At 45.4% G+C, this 20,085-nt stretch overlaps 1 protein-coding gene across 1 annotated transcript; it reads right to left on the reverse strand.

The window, feature by feature from the left end:
• Positions 1-1,913: 1,913 nt before the first annotated feature.
• Positions 1,914-19,538, reverse strand: akap1b (A kinase (PRKA) anchor protein 1b). The gene is made up of 12 exons (XM_080459152.1): positions 19,397-19,538; positions 9,728-11,208; positions 8,308-8,432; positions 7,750-7,876; positions 7,537-7,658; positions 6,411-6,588; positions 6,161-6,311; positions 5,882-5,949; positions 5,723-5,796; positions 5,579-5,644; positions 3,329-5,168; positions 1,914-2,965 (listed from the first exon to the last, which is right to left on the reverse strand). The coding sequence occupies exons 2-11, from the start codon at positions 11,181-11,183 to the stop codon at positions 5,106-5,108; spliced, it is 2,430 nt and encodes an 809-aa protein (XP_080315278.1). The 5' UTR covers positions 11,184-11,208; positions 19,397-19,538; the 3' UTR covers positions 1,914-2,965; positions 3,329-5,105.
• Positions 19,539-20,085: the final 547 nt, after the last annotated feature.

Here is a 20,085-nt window from a genome sequence, read left to right on the forward strand (position 1 = left end):
GGTAGAACATTTCATAAACGCTCTGACTGTTGTGTAAACGGGAGAAAACGATATAGTTCCATTTTCAGAATGTTGCCATGTAAACGCGGAACCTTCTTAAAATGAAAATGCAAAAACGATGCATTTTCACCTGTGAAGTTGTGTAAACGGGGGTCTTAGTTCCTTGACTGCATAGATTTCTTGCTGTTCTTTTCCTTTTGGCATCTTGAAACCTTCACTCTTTTTTTCTTACTCTCACAATTGTTGAATTCATGTTGCTACAGGCTGTTTTTAACTCGGGGCACATTTTCCTATGCTGCCATCTTCTAGTTTAGACCATCTTCAGAGGTCCTTTACGCAACAAAGCTTAAAATTTCATTGTTATTTTTATTTAATTTTTTAGATCACAATGACTTTAAACCTAAATTATACTCTATGGATGAATAATACGCAAAGGTTAGGCGTTGCAGCAAACCACCTTTGCACAGTCTCCACGTCGATCAGGTTTGCAATAATCTTGACCAAAAAAAATGGTTAGAATGAAATATTTGGAGGAAATAGTCTACAGTGGCATGCTGGAGTACAAAGGAACATCCACAGGATGGATTCATCACCCTTGATTTTACGTCAAGCGTTCCTGGCGTAGATGTCTTGACTTGGTGAACACAACTCCTTGCATTTTTTTCACCGTTTGAATTTGGAGAGTTGGACAACTGACTTCCTGTGGTATTATGTTGAGCTTGATGGGCCTGAGGGCTCCACAAAGCAGCACAGCACATGAATGAAGGCTGGACTGATTTCAAGGGAACGGCAGCTTGAAAGAGCTGACATGGATTTCAGCGTGATGCTGCTTCTGCCCTGAAGTTAAACTCTGCACAGAAGTAGGCCACTGAGCCACAGACCGTCTGAGGCATCATCAAAAACGGTCATCCTCCTGTATCGGCAGCACGCTTCCAGGTAAAGGAAGGTGCTTCAACATTGAATATCTTGTCATGACTTGTTTAATTTCCATGAACAAACGATATGTGACAGAGAATAAGGAGGGTTAACCCAGGCCCGTCTATAGAAGTCACTTCGGTTTTAGAACCATATAGTTATGCCAGCATAAGGTAACTTAAGATCGGTTAATAATCCTCTTTGTTGCCTGCAGCAGTTCAGCTCTCTAGTCCGTGGCTTCAGTGAAGTTCAGTTCAGTGTCCTTGTAGTTTCAAGTGTAAAACAATCAGTCGGGTCGGTCACTTCTTCACTTGCTGGGATGATTTTGTTCCAAATATAATCCACAGCTTTGGCGGAATCCACGAATTCCATTACTTTGTTGAGAAAAATTCATCTTTGCAGGGGAGAAAACACCATGCATTGGGTTTGGTCCCGCTATAAATAAGTTTATTTTTGTAGTTTAACTGCAATATACATACAATTAGAAATGTATTCAGTATAAATATGACATTTCTGAGGATTCTTCAGATTTAAAGAGTAAAATCTGGGGGCCCACCAGGGCCCAAAATCGTGCATTTTAATGAAGTTATTCACAGTTTTACCCTTCAATTATTTGTTTTTAATGAAGGTTTCTCCTCAGATATGAATGGGAAGAAACCTTGCTCAGGAAGGTCATCAGTTTGACGCCAAGAATTCATCATGCACTTTGAGATCTACTAACATACCGGCTCACAAATAACATTTAAAGAATATTGTCTGAACACTGGTTCAGAAAAGCAGAACTAAACCTTCCTGCGTGTAGCTGTGTGTATCTGCATTGGACCTGTGATGGATGACCGAGGATACTGGACTGGATTCTCGTCTCCATCCTGAGATAAATGGGGCCATGTGGTGGTGGAACAGTGTGCATGTGCGTCATCTCTGGATTATAAATGAATCGGCTGGAATGGACAACTTCCTCTCCCCACAACTCAATAAGAATGAAAAGACACCACAAACACTTTCAATAACTTTTATTTTTTTCCCCTAATAGATCTGTACAATCAACAAATCAAACTTAAGATGAGCCTAGCAAAAAAACCAAAAACAAAACAAAAAAAAAACAAACAAACTGATCTGTACACGTTAAATGCTTATGGGCACAACAGCTCAACCCATTTTTAAATAACCAAATGATGACATGTCTATCTATGCAAACACTTCTCACTCAGTCCCACAGCCTGAGGCGGCGGCGTGAGCGACGGTTGGGAGGCGGGACGAACCAGCACGAAGCAAACCGAAAACCAAAACTGCAAATTATGTTCCCTTTATAACGCTTTCTCTCCAGTGTTATAGAAAAGTACAGTCAAATATCTTATTTACAGAGAAATGAAACAAACTCGAGCTGGATCTTTAAGGTGTGCTGAGGTTTTCTGGACAGTGGGAAGGGGGGGGGGTGTAAAAGGATTAAAGGGGGCGGGGCTTTGAATAGAAAGACTGAGCAGAGACAGAAAGCAGACACTCACAGGAGCTACAGACAATATGGCTACTGCTCCGATTCCAGCACCAGCATGCGGGTACCCTCCAGGTCCATCCAACCAAAAGTCCAATTTCTCTACGTCTGAGGAACTCAAACATAATAGTCCCATTTTCCCCTCATCGACTGTCGGAGGTCGATCGACTGATCGCCCGCCACATTGCCCATTCCTGAGATACATTATTGAAGTATAGAGACTCATTAGTGTTGCTTGACAACATTTATACACTCAACTATTCAGCTTAGTTGTGTCAAAATTTAACACCCAAAGTTACCCTTCCCCCGATCTGTCCTTCAGTCAGTCAACATAAAGCTGCCTTATTGCTAGAGAACCAGTGATTTAATTCCCATTAAAAAGAAAAAGGACCCGGGTTGCGTCGTGTAGAATTACAGTCACTGGCAGATAATCCCTCACAGGGTTCAATCCAACGTTACCAAAGAAGTGCAAGCATAGAGAAAGGGCCGACGTCTGCTGACAAACGTGTGAAAGAGATATTTATGGTGGACCCAGCAGAGACGCCGGGGGGGGGGGGGCTACGCCCGACAACATAAAGCATCAGCTCACGTCAAGATCACGGATTTCGCAGACATGCCCGTGTCGGTCAAACGCGATCTGGACTTTACAAGTTAACTCTTACGTCGTGGTTCAGGAGGGCAGACTTTAGGTCCGACCGCGTCTCTAATGAGGGCCTTCCTCGTGACACACCGACCCAAAACAAATGATTTAGGAGCTTAAGAACCAGACTTGCATCAGGTTGAATCGTCCTTAACTCTCGATTTCTAAACCAAGATAATGGGATCTCGTGTACCACAGTTCCGGCTCCGTTGTGACACGATAGAAACAAACAGTTACAGACCAAAATCTTCCACGTGACCCCCCCCCCCCCCAATGGCGACTGAAAGAACAAGTCATGAACTCCGCCCACTTCCACTTTAGCAGGAGGGACTTCAAACTTGTCAAAACACATAACATCAAAGTTGGTAGCAGTTTGTCAGGGTTAACATTTATTGTTCCAAGCGTTTGTACTTATATTTGGTTTTCTTGCTCAATCGATACGAGCTAAAATGAAAAGATTCATAACTGGAGGAGCCACTTGGCGGTTAACGGCTCCCAGGTGAGTGCACTTTGTTTACGTCGACAGTACGTCAACTATTCTCTACACACGTCACCTTTAAGTGCTTCCTCACCGTCTTCCGATTAGCCCGCTTTATCTAGGTCATGATTACTTCTGGGAGCGCGTAATTTGACACCAGCTTCACCTTCTAGCGCGCATTAAAGTGCTAAACTCGGGGGCATAAGCAATGATGTTTGTAATAATAAAAGACTGCTGGGGAAGGAAAACCTGGAGTCGCCAGAGCAGCTTTGTGATCATTTGAAGCGGAGAAGTTCGTCTTGCCTCATCGTGTATTTTAACACACGAGGGCAACAGCGATGGCTTCTCCATCAAACCGGAGAGCGACAGTTTTTCCTTGAACTTCAAAGTAAATCTCGTAGTGTCCCCACAGATTGAGTGTTTTCACCTCCGCTCAGAAAATCTGCGTTCCTTTGGATTTAAACCGGTGGACAAGCGTCAGACAGTCATGAGAGGGCACAGTGAGTATTAACAGGTATATGAGGAGTCAACACAGACGTCTAGCAGCTTTGATTCCCTTCAGATTTACAACAATAACCATTTAAGTGTTTTTAAAAATGTAGTCAGACGCGGTTATAGTGCCATGAAATCACAAAATCTTTTAGAGTTTCCACAGTCCACAATTTGTTCCTTCGATATTGAGGGAAGGAGGAGGAAAAAAAATAAAAAAAATGGAGACAATCAGCTATGAGTTTAGAGAGAGAAGACTTTTGGATCTGTAGGTTCTCAACAAGAAGGAAAAAAGTGGATCTTTTCTGTCAAGTCTGTAAAACAAACAAAACAAAGAGCACAAGGAGGACCCACGTGATGCCGGACAGAACAAGAAATCCTTAAAGTAAAACCTGTGTTGGATTTATGGCTCTTCTGTGACGGCGTGCAGGTTATGTTGGGCAACAAAGTGGAGCGAGAAGGCAGCTAGACCCCCCCACCCACTCAGGGAAACACCACCAACTTCCTCCATCCCACCAGCTTTGAAATAGATCGACCCACAGACGACTACGCAGATTTTAATCTGATGCGTCTATGTAGTCCAAAGGGAGGTGATGAACCGCAGTCCGTGTGCAAAGGCCCGAGGGGAAAAAACAAAGAAAGAAAAGAAAAGATAGAAAGAAAAAGACAAACCACTGGGTGGAGCCATTTTGTTACAATATAGATTTTCTTTAAAAAAAAAAAAAGAAAAGAAAAAGAAAAGTACCTCTTCCTTTCGTGCTTCATGTTCTTCAGTGCACGTGATCGAGAGGTGTAAGGTGGTCTCACTCTGACAGAGAAAACACTTGCAAACTAGATTTAATTTCTCTTGGAAGGAATGAGGGAGGTGGGGAGGAGAGAGAAGAAGAGCAGAAAAAGGAAAAACAAAAAGGAAAAAAAAAACAAAAAAAACAATCTTCGATCCGGTGGTGTGTGGCGAAGTCGGGACCCCCCCCCCCCCCGCCCGTCCTAGTGAGCTCGGCCTCCAGACCGCCGTCCACAGAGGGAGAAAGGGAGGAGGGAGGTGAGGTGCTGGGCGGTTAGTTCAAGGAGGAGGAGGGAGCTGTAGGAGTTCAAAATGCATCCACCCAAACACCCAGACCCCTCTCTGCCAGCGTGCGGTTCACTGAAATCACCTGCAGGGGGAGCACACACACAAAATCATCACCAACCCACTCAGTACAAAGAAAACTAGGTGCTACATCCAAATGCATGTTTCCATCGTTTTATGCAACTTCTCAATACAAGTTCTGAAGGAGATTTAATACATTCTTTAAATAGTGTTTAAAAGAGGATGATTATATTTGTATATCTTTCTGGGCATTTGTAATGTAATTGGTATAATTTCAAACATTTCAAGACAACCGTCTTGAGTGATTGTTTGAAAAATCAGTGTGGCGCTTTAATTATTTGAAAAGAAAAAAAAAAATTCAAAAGTTCTTTCCTCAACATGTTACACAGGCAAGACTAAACATAAGTAACCTCATCTGGAACATTACGTCACGATCAGACGGTATGTAGAATCCCATCATCCCCGTCTACATACCTCCTCCCCCACCATGTTCCACAGATGGACCAGTGGAAGTCCCGTGTTGTTATCGTAGTTGGAGACCTTTGCAGAAGATGCAGAGAGGTGATGAGTTTGATGTGCTGTGACGCTGTGGGGAGACTCCGAGTGAGGTGGTCCTACCTGAGCGAGCAGCGCCGCTCCCCTGGTCATCTCCTCCAGCGCAGTCGTGGCCTCGGCTGAGAAACGGTCTTCACCTGGTCAACGCAACGCAGAAAAACAGTGAATCGAATTCTGCTGCGTTATCAACACATCTTCCTAAAAGGCTTTGCTAGAGGTTACCTGGAAGTGGGGCGATGTTGTCAAGTAAAACCTCAGCACCTTGGAACGGTAGCGTTACAAAATCAGACCTGGAACATGAATAAAAGCAGTACGTTATTGATAATGTACACGCGGCTCATACAGCCAAAAAACTTAATATTCACATTTTCTAGAAATCCTTAAACTTTAAACATTAGCAGTTGCCAATGGAATCATAGTTCATGTGGGATCAAAGTGACTCACTACATGGTGGTACAGAGGCACTATTACACCATCAGACAATGGGTGGATCACACTCGCCTTATCTGCCGTAGCGTGTCGATCTTGACTCTGTCGTAGCCTCCATAATCCACATATCGGATCTCTACTTCGCTAGATTCGCTGTAGAAGGAAATAACCTGAGCTCTCCACCAGGCTCCTTCCACTGACGGAGCCGCACAGATCACACCCACTGCAACACAAAACAGAACTTTCAAGAAGATTGCCCCGGGATCTTTAGGACACATGGAAACGGGCTTGCAAACGCGGCGCCAGTGTTCTGTCGAGTGACCTTCAGCGGGCGAGGGCAGAGCCGGGGTGCCCTGCTGAGAGTAGCACAGGAACATCTGCTGGTCTAAGCTCCGCAGAGCGTGGTAGGTCGGGTGTGTGTGCTGCTGGACGAAGATGTGACCGGCCGACACGATGTTCACCACGATCACTTCCACAGTCACCCCACTGGGGAGCAGGAGCTGGAGAAAAGACACAATTGTAAAACAAGCAAAAACATCCTGTAAGAATTCACGTGCCGTGTTATTTTAAGGAAATCAATCCAGAAATTGTTCCAGGAAATGACGGAAAACAGCAATTTGAATTTCACACTGCAGGTTATTCTATTTATGTTTATGGGGGCTAAAGCCTGAAGGTTTGGTAAAGCATTTTACTATTTTTGATGCTTTTTCCTCCAGCAAGAACAAATAACTTTGCGGCATACTCATTGACAGCCACGCAAAAAAAAAAAAAAAAAAGACATTTTCATTCAAAAGGGTGGAAAGAATGTAATGAAGACCAGATTCTTCTCAAGTTACATTAAGGCTGACGACTTCTACATGTACACCATAAGCTAAAGTTGAATCTTGTATTAACACCTACACACAGTATGTAGTCCAAAAAAACCCTCTGGTTTGCATGTTTCAGGCAAGATTTCTTTGAACTATTGCGTTTCTGAAGTTCATGTAAATGCATCAGATCTGTTTATTGGAATTATTTTATTCTTCTGTTATCAGATTAACAATTTAAAAGAAGCCATGATCATTGTTTCCTGTCCTACATTTACTAATTGAAACACTGACCCCCAGTGGACACATCAGGAAAAGCAGGTACATTTTCTGAAAGAATTTCAGTTATTTTTGTGTTATTAACCAGTAAAGGGGCTGGTTTAGTTCTGTGGGCTAAATGTTTAACACCACAGTGGGAGAATTACTTCTATGGTTAATCCTAACCCCCAATTAATGTGGCCTAATATCAAAATGAAAGAATGAATACAAAATCTACAGTCTTCACTGTATATTCAACTACTTATTTACTGAAGTTAAAGATAAAGCTTTAAGAAAAAACTTTGCTTCAACCTCGTCTTGGATCCCAGATTTTCGGTAAGTGTACTAATGTAGTTTTCTCCACTTCCCAGAGTGCGTCCTTACCCAGGAGGTGATGGGAAGTGAAGGCAGTGAGAGAGGCGGTGGGGCGTATAGATTGGTCATGTCCAGGTCTTTGAACTTCTTCCCGATCAGAGACAGGGCTTTATCGACCTGCTGCTGCGAACCTGCGCGGACAGGAAACACACACTCCGGGGTCACACGTGCCCCCCCTCCTGTATGACGAAGGAGTCCAGCCTGAGAAACACACACACTCACCTTCTATGTGGCAGATCTGGAACTCCTGTGTGTAAGGCAACGTGGAGATGTAGATCTTCGCACCGGAGTTCTGCTTCAGGAAGCTCACGTATCTCCCCTGCTTCCCGATGAGCCGCCCCACAAGATGCTGGACCGCACGAGACAAAGACAACAGGACGGTACGTTACATCTAATCGACAGATCAAATCGATGAGGAACACCAGTGTTGGACCCGACACTCTAATCCCGTCAGGTAAAGAGTTTAGTTTTGTTTTCATGTCCAGAGACGTGCAACTACCACAAAAATGTCCTCCACTTCACCAGAGGGTCTATTTCTTACAATGAGCGAACTGCAAATGAAGCTGCAATTACTTTTTTGCTTGCAGTCAGAGGAGTTTGTACCAACTTCATACCATTAAACCTCCATTCATCACATTTGCTATGACTATGTTGTCTTTAGCGCTTCTTCCTTGAGCATCTGTGTCAACAAACCAAAGAAATGGTAGAAGAACTTACTTCTAACTCGCTTTTCTCAAACCTCCCATTAGTATTCAGTTTGAGCTTGTCGGTTCATCTCACCTTTGGCACCTCGATCTCCCAGACGACGAGCTCGGAGCCCGAGGAGGCGGTGTGGTTGCCCTGACTCTCCCCGACACCCATTGTACAGCCGCTGTCCACGGAGTCCATGCTGTTGACATCAGAACCTGGAAACAACGATATGGGCCGTTTAATCCAGGATTTTGTTTGAAATCTGGAGCAAACCGCTGCTGCAACAAAGCTAAACATCAAAACTTTGAACCACCTCTACCATCACTGTCAGGCACAGCAGGATGGAGCACAACCTGCCAGAGATACAGTTGAACAGACTCACACAGCATTACAGTGCAGATTGGAAATAAAAACCCTCAGAAACAGTTGGCTGCCGATTCCTTCACCCCCCCCCCCCACCGTTGGACCCCGAGGAACGAGTCCAACGATGGAACGACTACATGAGTGTTTGTGATGTGAACGGCAGCCGCCTGCGGAGCTGCCCCTCCTTCCTGCTGCACACCTGAACCACATGAAGTGAATCTTAATGAGGAAGTCGTTCCTATCAGCTGTGCAGGAGACGCTTCAAGCAAGGAGGTCAGAGGATGCCGCGCAGCTTAAACACCGCGTTAACCTTATTTTACGCCACAGATTACACTTTCTGGATTACAAGTCACATTTTAGCCGTTTGGCAATGCAACTTATATATGAAATGCCATGTGGGACCACTAGATGTCACTGTATGAAAACTACAAAAATAAAATAGAAATACAGGCAGTTTAAACAAACTTTTAGAAAGGCAAGAAATCATCTTAGAACTAATGTGTCAATAGATTAAAATCCAACCACTGATATTGTTTTTGTTGATGCTTAAAACTGAAAAATACAAAAACTCCACTGCGAACTGAATTTCTCACTGGAAACACTGAGGAAATGGGACAGATTGACCAACAAATCATCGGCAGAGAAAAGTTGTAATTCATAAAGATATTCAACTTCCCCATTGATAGTTAACGTATGAAAATCAGGTGCAGTTTGAACCCGAGGCAAATTCTCCTGCAGGTTTTATAAATGACCAGCTCAATTATTTACAGTTGCACACAAAAAATAATAATTGTGTGAGATTTGATTCTGTACCAACACTTCAAAACAAGCATGTTTGATCAGACCCATGAGTGATTTGGCTGTTAAACTTTACATTTTATAGTTGAAGAGATTTATTTTGACGGTATTTCATTAAAAGTATCAAACTAGTTCATATAACTCAAATCAACACTCATTCTGTGTGACGTGTCAGGATTTCTCTGAGGCTGCAGACCTTCTAATGAAAACATTTCACTTGGTAATGAAAGCTCGTCCTAGTTTACCAGATCTGGTTTGATGCTGATGTTACGCTGGTTTTGTTTGACTGGACTGACCAGTTGAACCTTCCAGATCTTTAACGCTCTGCTCTCCATGTTGGACGTCTCACCTCCAGACTGGTCCGTCTCCGCCTCGCTCGTCCCGTGAGCGCCGTTCCTCAGACCCATCCCGTTAAGCCTCTTCAGTTCGCACGCCACCTCCACCGAGTCGGCGGCGGCAGCGGCCAGCACCGCCGCCTCCGTGATGCCCTCCACCAGCGACTGCGGCCCCGCGGCGTCCCCCTCGGCCAGGCGCGACACTTGAATGCCACTCCGGCTGTGGAAGACACTGCTCTGCAGGTCCTCGCTGCTCAGCCCATCCTCGGAGTGGCACGTGCTGCAGGCCGAGTCCTCGGCCAGCGCCGCGGCCTCGTCGCCCTTCAGCGCGGCGCTCCGCAACAGCGGCGAAGCCACGGGCCAGTGGCCACTCTGTGAGTCGTGTGTCTGGTGGAGCCGCCTGCTGGCCTCCAGCGGCTCCCATATGGAAGCCGAGGAGCAGCCGTTGGGCATCCCCGGCTCTACTTTCTCTGGCATTTCTATAAAGTCGCCGCCCGTCAGGAGGTGCTGCTGCATGGACGTGGCGGTCTCCGGGTGTGAATGTAGCCTGCCGTCGCCGCTCAGGAGGACCGGGCTGTAGCAGCCCGGTGGGCTCTTGTCGGCGATATGGCAGCCGGTGACGCCGAGGACCTCCTGGGTGGCTGCCGAGATGACCTTGGTTATGAGTCCGGCTGCCAGCAGCTCCAGGTCCTGCTGCTCCTCCGGGGCGCTGCAGTGCAGCTGGACGTCGGTCACGGTCGACTCTAAAGCCGCGGTGGGCGTGCTGGTGGCTACGTGTTGGTGTAGCTCCAGTGGCGTTGTCTCCAGAGAGCTGACCTCCAACAAGCTCGTCCTCCATTCTTTAGCCGGGGTGACGTCAGAGTCGGTCCCCTCCTTTTGTGCCGTGCTACCGCCATGGTGCTTCGCCACCTCGCCCTCCGGCTCCGGCCGCTGAGCCTCTGAGGGCCGCGGCAACGAGGGGAAGGAGCTGCTGACTTTGGTAGACTGCTGGGAGGAGACGACCTCCTCTACCGTCGCCGAGACCTCGGCGAGAGGTTTCTCCAGCTCCGAGGAGCTCCTCTCCGTGTCTGTCTGGGATATCTGTAAGGTGTCCTCTGCCGAATGTTTCTGGACTTCCTCGCTGATTATACTGCCAGTCTGAGGAGCGGCGTCCTCCTGTGAGGCAGCCGCTTCACTGTGCTGGACCTGGATGTGGGAAATGTCCTCATGCTGCGCACTCCGACCGCTGACCTTCGCAGGTCTGTGCGTGGGGCTCTCGCCGTTGTCCGTTGACGATACGGAGGCTTTCTCCACCAAGCCGTTGCTTCCCTCCGCCGGAGACGGTCGGAGGTGGCCCGCAGTGGTCAGCGCCTCCTCAGCACTGTCCAGGCTAATGAGGCGTTCTTTCTTCCGCGAGGTGTACCACCACCAGCCGATCAGCGCCAGGACCCCAGGGAGTGCGTACGGCACAAATGAGCGAAACAGCGGCATCTCCGCAGGACACTAACGGCTAAACCTGAGAGAGACAGAAAACACAGCAGCGTGTTAGTAAGGCGTCACTCTGCAGTCTGTCCAACATACAGAGAGACACAGTCCTGATCCGAGCGTCCACTACAGGCTGATTTAGAGACAGTTTGAGTCTACAACTCAAATGAACCCAAGTCTGGGAACAGGTGCTAAAAAAGTAGTTTATCGGCTTCATGCAGTTTCCCTTATTGACCACTAGAGGGCAAAATTCACCAAGTGCAAGCTTTAAAAGGATTTTCTCCCTTGCTGGTAAGAATGTTCCTAAACATTTCTTTTTGTTCTTTACAGAGCAGCTTGTTGCAGGTTTTATAAAGGTTGCCAGATTACTTTTTCTGGAAGGTGTACTTTATCAGAAATGTCACTTTTGTACATTAGATGGCAGTACCGAGACATTGCAGTTATTGGATATTTATTGTTTAATTGGTATTCACCAGTATGCACATTTTTCTCATTTTACTTAAATTTATGATAAATCGTCATTGATGAATGTTGGCGTCTGCAGAAATAAATCCGTTTACTGTAAATGATCAATAAAGTTTTATTCCAGCCTCTGCTATATTTATGGAGGACAAACTACATCATGAGTATCGAACTAATTCAAGATCAGCCGATCAAGTGGGCCGTACCAGAAACATTCTGCATAATAAACTTTTTTAAAGCATTTCAAGCGTGTTTCCGTTATTAAAAGAGGTAGTGATATCCAATTTAATGTGTTGGTGACTGCAGGGATGCTGAAAATAAACATTATTGATCCTTTACAAGAAATAGCTTTAATTCTATTTAGCAAAAACCGTGCTTAAATGGATTCTCAACACTAAATACAATAAAAACCACTTTCTCAATTTGTGTCATTTTGCAGCTTTCAGCATGCAGGTTTTTACAAACTCAGGATCTCAGTGTGGGTAGCTAAATCTCACCACTACACCTGCTTTCTGTGTAATCGCCACCAATATTACTAAAACACTGTGATCCCCTGCAAATACATTAGAAACTGCTGCTGCTCCAATCACTGCTGGATTGGCCGAGGCTCGGCTTCAGGCTCCGTTTAGACAAAGACAAAATGCATCGTCTTTACATTGGTTTCAGAAAAGCACAACATTTTGAAAACGATGTCCGTTTACATGGAAACGGCGGAGCGCTGAAAACGTAGTTTTCATATTGGGCCACTAGTGGGTGCCGTCGATTTCCTAGTAGACTATGGACTGGCGCATGCGCAGTGTTTCAGAAAAGTTCCACCATGTTAACAATTTTCAAAAAGTTGTCGCGGAAACGAGTCCTCAGATTGCTTCATTTCCTGCCGCCACGGCGGCCGGGTCGTCCTCAATCAAAGATGCTGAACTCTTGTTCAGCTCTAAATGCTATTGAGGAAGATTCTCGGCCGCAGGGGCAAATCCTCCCAAGTTAAAGGGTAAATAAATGAAAACAAGGCCAGGCCGGGAGGGAGAGAGGGAGGGAGGGAGGGAGGGAGCCCCTCTGCGTTCCATCTCGGACGAGGCGACTCCGTGTCCGTGTTAAAAAAAGGCCATGTGTGCATGCCTTTCCTTAACGGAGCCGGCTGTGCACGCCTCCACCTGGAGGAATGCATCACATGGTGTGGACGTGACTCGATTACGTCCGGCCATGCTGGGAGAGCAGACTCTCGTTGTACGCAGTCGAAGGTTAACGCACCAAAAAGGAAACCCGCAGCTCCGTTTGAGCATAATGAACAGTCGCCGAGAGAAAAGGCCCACGTGCCTCTATCTGCGACCAGTAACTCATTAATGACACTATCCAGATATAAATGCTTTAACAACCGATTGTAAGCCATGTCCAGCCCAGTAACAGACGGTTTGAGGTCAGCAAGGATCCAGAATCTGATCCCGGGGTCAGCAGGTAGCTCCTGTGTCAAAGTCCACTATCTGAAGGAGGCGGCACCACTTTCACCTGCACAGGAGGCACGAATTAAAAAAAATAAAAACAGCCAACAGAGCAATCTATGTAAAATACGAGCAGCGACTCTTCCTTTATGGTTAAATTAGTGCAATTTCTTTCAGACTTAACTTTGACGACAGCGGTTATAAAAGTGACCTGAAAGTTTGAGTTTTCTTGTCATTTAATAACAAGTTTTGAAATATTTTCACCTCCTCTGGATCTCAACGTCTAAGTTAAATTAGAGCTGCACGATCTGAGGTGAACATGTGATCTGTAATAATGTTGAACACCCAAGTATTGAATAACGACATGATGCGGGACTACAGATGTAAATGAGAAGTTTTGTTATAATCTGGTACATTTAAGATTTATATTTGTCTGTAATTGTTCCTTAGTGTGCGCTGTCCCGATCAAATATATTAATAATAAAACTGTTTTGTGTATTGGCATTTGTTCTTACAAGATTCAGTTATTTTTTTTTAAATCAGTAAATTGTACAATCACACTTTTTTTTTTTTTTTAAATAGAATTGATTTGCAGAGAACGCATGCACAGTGCATGGAGACGTCAGTCAATCCAATCCAGTCTTTTTGTTGGACATGTTATGATGGACACACAGGTTGTGCAGTCGAGTGGGCATGTGCTATTAAAAGCAACTACTTGAGAGAAGAAGAAAATAAAATGTCTGAGGTGCATTTAGTTCCGGTTCACGCTCCAGAAAAGCATTTCTGGGAGTACTGCATGCACTCGGCCCTCAATGATAGCCCAACATTTAGAATAAAGGGCAAGTGCACACACGCACGCACAGACGCACGCCCAACGCCAGCCCGGTCTTCAATAATGCAGAGCCGAGAAGACTCATTCCCAAAGAGGTGGGGAAACCTACACCAGTGTTCTCCGGGCCGGAGCCGGGAGGCAGCGGGCCGCGTGTTTCACATGTCCGCCGCTCCACCTGCTATCGGACGTCTGATCGAGGACGCCGATCACGCGTTCAGAGAGAGTTTCCTTCAGAGCGACTGAACCGCGGCGTCCTGCCGAGACCCTCCGAGGCTCGTCTCGTCCATCCGGTGTCTTTTGGGACACGCCTGGAGAACCAGAGTACAAACTAAACCGGTTTGTTCGGTCTGCCAGCGACGTGTAATTATCAACTACCGGCACGACCAAATATCAAAACCTGCACGTACACACGACTCCACGCAAGGTTCCTCCTCATGAGGGAACTTCATTACCCAATAAAGTTAAATATAAATAATAAAGTAGCTTTGTTATACTGAAAACGAGATGTAAGAATATTAACTTCTTTATCTACAATAAACATTATTCACTGTTGGACACAAAACTTTAACCTACTTTAGTATAAACTTTATAAAAAGTCCAATTTACTCCAATTTTAAGTTTTTCTTCTAGATACCGGTGAAAATGTGACATTCCTTTATTCTATTGTTCAATTAGTAGTTTTGTTCTGCAGCTTTTTAAGTAATCAGCCCCAAATATTTCCTTTGGGATCAAATTCATTCACTTCACTGAAGCTTGTATCTAAAGCAACATGTGACTTATAGAGTTATGGCTGCAGAAACACTAACACTAGTCCCTCTTAATCTGACTAATGTGATTCTGTGGAAAGAGTATTAAACTTAAAATTGTGCCAAAATTGGAAATCTCATTGTATTTTTGTTAATAGGTTAAAAAAAAAATCTTATAAAATCAATAGGTGCAGTCAGAGTTTCTGCATGATTTTACATGTTTCTTTTATTGGAGTATAAATAAACTACACGGTGCAACACCATTTTTAACTTCAGTTAGGATTGCAACTTAAACACTGACTAAAACTATACATTCAAAAACTATTGATCCTAGAACTGTGTGGATTGTTGAATGCTATTTTACCGTTTCATCTCAGAATTAAAACGCTTGTTCTCGTCTTCTGTGGCAGAAAGAAAACCAAACTAACTTTGGATACATCACAACACCACAGAGAGGACAGTATTACAAAACTTGTTTTATAAGAATGTTTGATTCCCTATATGGTTAACTGTTATTTTATAATGCAAAGGTGAACCTCTGACTTTTATCCGATTTTAAGCTGTTGGTGGAACCTCGTAAATCATCAAGTGATGTCACAAAGGCCAATTTTGACTTCCGAGTCGATTATAAACAATCACCTTAAAAATAAATTAATTCACCTGCCACCATATAAAACAAACTCACCTAGTTTTAATCGAACTGTACCTAATCTGTCCAGTCAGTGACATCAGATCTAATTTAGACTTTCTTTGATGATAAAATGTGCTGCTAGTAAATGATTGCTGCTCAGGAAGGTGACCTTGAATCGTTCTCGCCTTTTACGATCCACCGACAACTGATAAAGTGTCGAAGAGAAAAGAGAATCTGTTCACCTGGTTTCCTGCATGAAGGTTAGGAACATCAAGAGACGTTAAACAAAATAAAAACAAACACAATCTGGAGTAAAGGGAGGCGCTAAAGACTTCTGTGAAGACACGACGGCACTGCAGGCGGGCAGAAACGCCCGGCTGAATTAAAAGTGTAAGAACAGAAGAAGCAGAAACCAGGAGGAGCGGTGAAACTTTTAGAAAGAGACGACTTCTAAAAACAAATCCCGTCTCCTTCACAACAAACCGAAAGCGGCTGATCCACGTTACTTTGAACATATCAAATGAAATATGAAAAGAAGTCATTTCAATCACGCAATCATTCATTTAACGCCAAATTAATTTTCTATTTTTTAATAAATGTGTGTCAGTTTGAAGAATATTTGTATTTTTCTTTTGATAAAGTGGCTATAAATAAAAATAAATGTACTCCAAGATGTGAAAATGTTGAGTATCACCATAAATTCAAAACACTTTAGTCTATTATAATCAGTTTTTTTTAAATGCCAATGTTCTTTCTCTTTCCTCTGATTCTCATTTTGCCATTTCTGGTCGTTCCTCTTCGACTTGTGACAGCAGGTATGCAACGAGCTTCAAATGAAACCAGAGGAGGGGGTTACTATGAACCGTCACGGAGAGCACATGGGGACACCCGTGACCTTGATCTGTGACCGTACGCGGCTTAAAGTCACTTATTGTGTCTCTTAAGAGTGAAAACACATGTCGTCATGATGAGACTACAGCGAGGTTTCTTGTAACCTTGGTCTTTGTTTAGGGTCTCCTCGAGGGGGGAGAGACGATAGTCGCGAGCGTTCCGTGTCAGAAGCACCCGCATGGAGGCGTTTGGAGAAAAGCGAGACGGCCATGGAGGCTCAATGTGTCACCAGAGCTAATGAATAACTGCAGCTGGGCGAAGCCTCTCCCGTGTTAAAGGTATGGATTTAAAAAAACAACAACCACTTCAGAAAGTCAAGTTTCAACTTGTAGCATGAAGAAAATCCCGAAGCGGGTCGGACTGAGGCAGAAAAGCAGCCGACGGCGGCTCGTTCCACTTTCACCTTGGACAAGGTTACAACAGGGGAGAGAGGCAGGGAGGAAGACTGCTGCTTCTCTTCGCCAGGCCGACCTTCGTCTCCACTCCCGACTTCCTAAAAGATCACCGGCTTGCCGAGCGCAGGCTTCACAAGCCACGCTGTCAAACATGAAAGCCCGCGGGCTGAAAGCTGGCCCGTCAGAGGGAACGCCACGGTCCACAAGATGACCACAAGTGGAGGAAAAAAATAAAATAAAAAATACAAACATGCTTCTGGGTTTAATTCAAACTTTCTCAGTTTCAAACGCACCGCCGTCCTGAGAAGAGTCTCTGCTCTGAAGTCTCTCCTGAACGTTGCACAATATAATCTAGTATTACCACTTATCAGCAGACACACATTAACTGTAAATGTGGCCTAGAAACAGTCCAGTTCTCTCTCTCCGTCGCTGCTCTCAGCTTTTAGTTAACTAACGTTAGTAATCGTTTAATAAAAATAACTGCAGTTTCTATTTTAGTTATCGAGTAAAAGTTATTAAGGACAGCTCTTAATGCTCGTGAAGTAGCACTGACACACTGAAGGTGAATTCAGAAAGATGTGCACATTCAAGACTATTATTTATATTTCTCTGCATCTTGCATCAGGAGACTTTTAATTATGTTGAAATTGTACATATTTCTTTGTAGATTTAATCTTTTTGGGGACTTGTATGAGGAGATTGAATGAAACTTTCATTTCATTTGTAGTTTATGGATTACTTTACCGTCATTTCACCTGTCGGGGCCACTCGAGATCAAATTGGACCTTATGTGGCTCGTGGAATACAGAAAATTTAACACCACTAACTTACTGTAAAGCAATAACATAGGACTACTTTATCATTCTCTGAGAAATTCTTATGAATCTTATTCCAGAATACAGCATCTACGATGTAAATTTGTATTAGACATAAAATAAAGTATAACCGACATAAAGAGGGGATTGTGAGGTGGAGCCGCACATTTAATCACGAATCTATCATCGATGCTGGTAAAAGAAGCATTAAAAATCAAGGGGGGAAAAAATTTACAAAAACCACTAAAATCAACAAGTTTCTGAGAGGCTGCAATTGGCAGCTGCAGACTCATGTGTGATTTAGAAAATCTGGTTAAAATTGGGTCCAAGAAGAGAAAGAGCACCGTGATAAATCAAGATATGATCACCGAGTGTGACACGGTGTATTCCAAGTCATATCACTGCAGTAATATTGTGCAGCAACTCTTACAAAACTGAAGAAAAACTGAATAAAGTATCAGACGTAAAATGTGGTGAGCAGACAAGGTGCACCTCGCCGGAATCGAACCCGCGACTCCGCCTTCCTCCGCGGGTTGGACGGTCACCGTGGAGCGGCTGCAGCAACAGGCTGACGGCGACCACCTCGTCTCGTGACGTGACACAACCCTGGGCGATGACTGCTACCGGCAGAACGCTGGAGCTAATTATACCCCAACCCGGGGAGCGAGGCTCGCAGTAATCCACCTAGAAGTGTGCGGCCGGGCGTACGCGCCTCCATAAAAGCACACTGATAACATATATATATATATATATATATATATATATAATAAATACTCGGTTGAAGTGCCTTGAGTGTGTCTATAAAAATAAGGGCGTGCAGGCGTAGTAGAACTTGCGCCAGTTCGCAAGCGGCGTGTTCGATTTATAGACACTGAAACTCAATCCACGCCGCTTGCTCCTTCTGCTGGAAGCCGAAGTGTGGGAGACTCCAGCGGGCACGCAGAGCTCCGGTTGTGGGCTGCAGAGGGGCCCGCGGCGTGCAGGGAGCACGGGAGAAAGGCTAAATTCACCGGAAAGACCACGGAGTCTGGCGTGACACCGCAGAGGTGGTTGTGACCTGACATTAACAGTCGTGGGGATAATACAGCGTGGCTGTGCGGGAGGCCGCAGGACACACACACACACACACACACACACACACACACACACACACACACACACACACACACACACACACACACACACACACACACACACAGTGACACACACACAGTGACACACACACACACTCCAAAGTACGAAGTCAGCACACGACACTGACATTGAGGCTAAAGTCTCCACGCACAAACGCGTTCACGGTACCGAGAAGCCAGCTAATCACGCAGACTCGTTCGATTACGACACCGTGACCGCCCGGTTACACCGTCGAAGCTGCGTGCTTCATACGCGTGTCCTCCAACCGGAGCTGGAAGCACGGCCGGGACGCGCCGGGAGAGCCGGCCCGAGTCCGCGGCGTGACGCCGCGGTTACAATGACACTGGAAGCCCGGCTCTGCCCCCGTCCCGCACGGGCCTCAGACCTTCACGCTAGCCGACTAGCCGGCCCTGGCGCAAATGGCAGCCGACCTGCACCGCGCGCACACACCGCTGACAGCCCGCAACGACCCCGCAACACACACAGAGGGGGACGTTAGCATGTGCACAGTGCCGGTGGTGGTGGGGGGGGTGCAGTTACACAACCCGGGCTGAGGGGGGGTGTAGCCGGGCTGCTCCGACACTGAAGTTGTGGGAAGATGTGCGAGGCTAGTAGTTCAATGACATGGGCTCGACACGCTCACTCGGCGGGGCAGTGAGCTCCACACGGGCCGCGAACGAGCGTGTGGATGTGCGTGGTTGAGTGCGTGCGGCCGGCGTGCCGCCGCTGGGACCCGCGGAGTGGATATGGAGGAAATCACGCTGTGGAGTGAACAAGACGCAGCAGGCTACAGGCTAGCACGCTACACCCCCCCCACCACCCCACCCGCCTTCCTTCAGTCTAATGGGTCCTCTCCGGGATCTCTGACCTTACTTACGGTATTTTAGAGTCCTCGGTGCCGCCACGGTGAGACAGATCCTGACAGTGGGAGTTTTTTTATCCGCGTCCCGGTGGAAAGTCGAGGTCTGCTCCCCACGTGTTGACCGACCAGCTCACGTCTAAAAAAACACAGACTAAACAGCTGGGCAAGTCTCGCGATACTTAGGCGTGTGCGCGAGATAGCAGCAGAGGTAATACTATACCGCTGACCACCAGAGAGCAGCAGAGGTAATAGCATCCCCGGACCACGAGAGGGCACCAGAGGCAATACCAGCACTGACCACTTGATGTCAACAAACACACTCGTCTGAGCGCTTAAAAAAACCATTAAAGAAAATAATGCACATAAACTGGTGTTAATATTTATGTCCCAATTAACTCAAACGTGTAAAATATATGGAAATACTTTCACCGTGGACTTTCAATTCAACCTTTTATTTTTTTTTTATCATTTTACCTATATTTATTTTCACCTTTTTGATCATTACTTACTCTTTGCTCCCTTGATTTTGATTCTCGTCTATGTTTGCTCTTTGATATTTTCACTGTATAAAAAGAGAATTCAGAACTTTTCACCTTTTCACATCCTTTTCATGACATGAACTTTAAATTAAGCAGAATTATCTGATCTTGAAGAGCGTTTTGGCATATTTTCTGTCAGAAATATATGAAGGTTGTAATCCAGAA

The sequence above is a fragment of the Lipophrys pholis genome, assembly GCF_963383615.2.
Source record: "Lipophrys pholis genome assembly, chromosome: 3".
Taxonomy (NCBI): domain Eukaryota; kingdom Metazoa; phylum Chordata; class Actinopteri; order Blenniiformes; family Blenniidae; genus Lipophrys; species Lipophrys pholis.

Bases quoted from the DNA above. Each gene is read 5' to 3' on its own strand.
- akap1b (XM_080459152.1), bottom strand. From the start codon at position 11,183: ATGCCGCTGTTTCGCTCATTTGTGCCGTACGCACTCCCTGGGGTCCTG. The intron at 7,877-8,307 runs GTGAGATGAACC...CGTGCGGTCCAG, and splicing joins GGGAGATCGAGGTGCCAAAG to CATCTTGTGGGGCGGCTCAT. The intron at 5,645-5,722 runs GTAGGACCACCT...TCTTCTGCAAAG, and splicing joins GAGCGGCGCTGCTCGCTCAG to GTCTCCAACTACGATAACAA.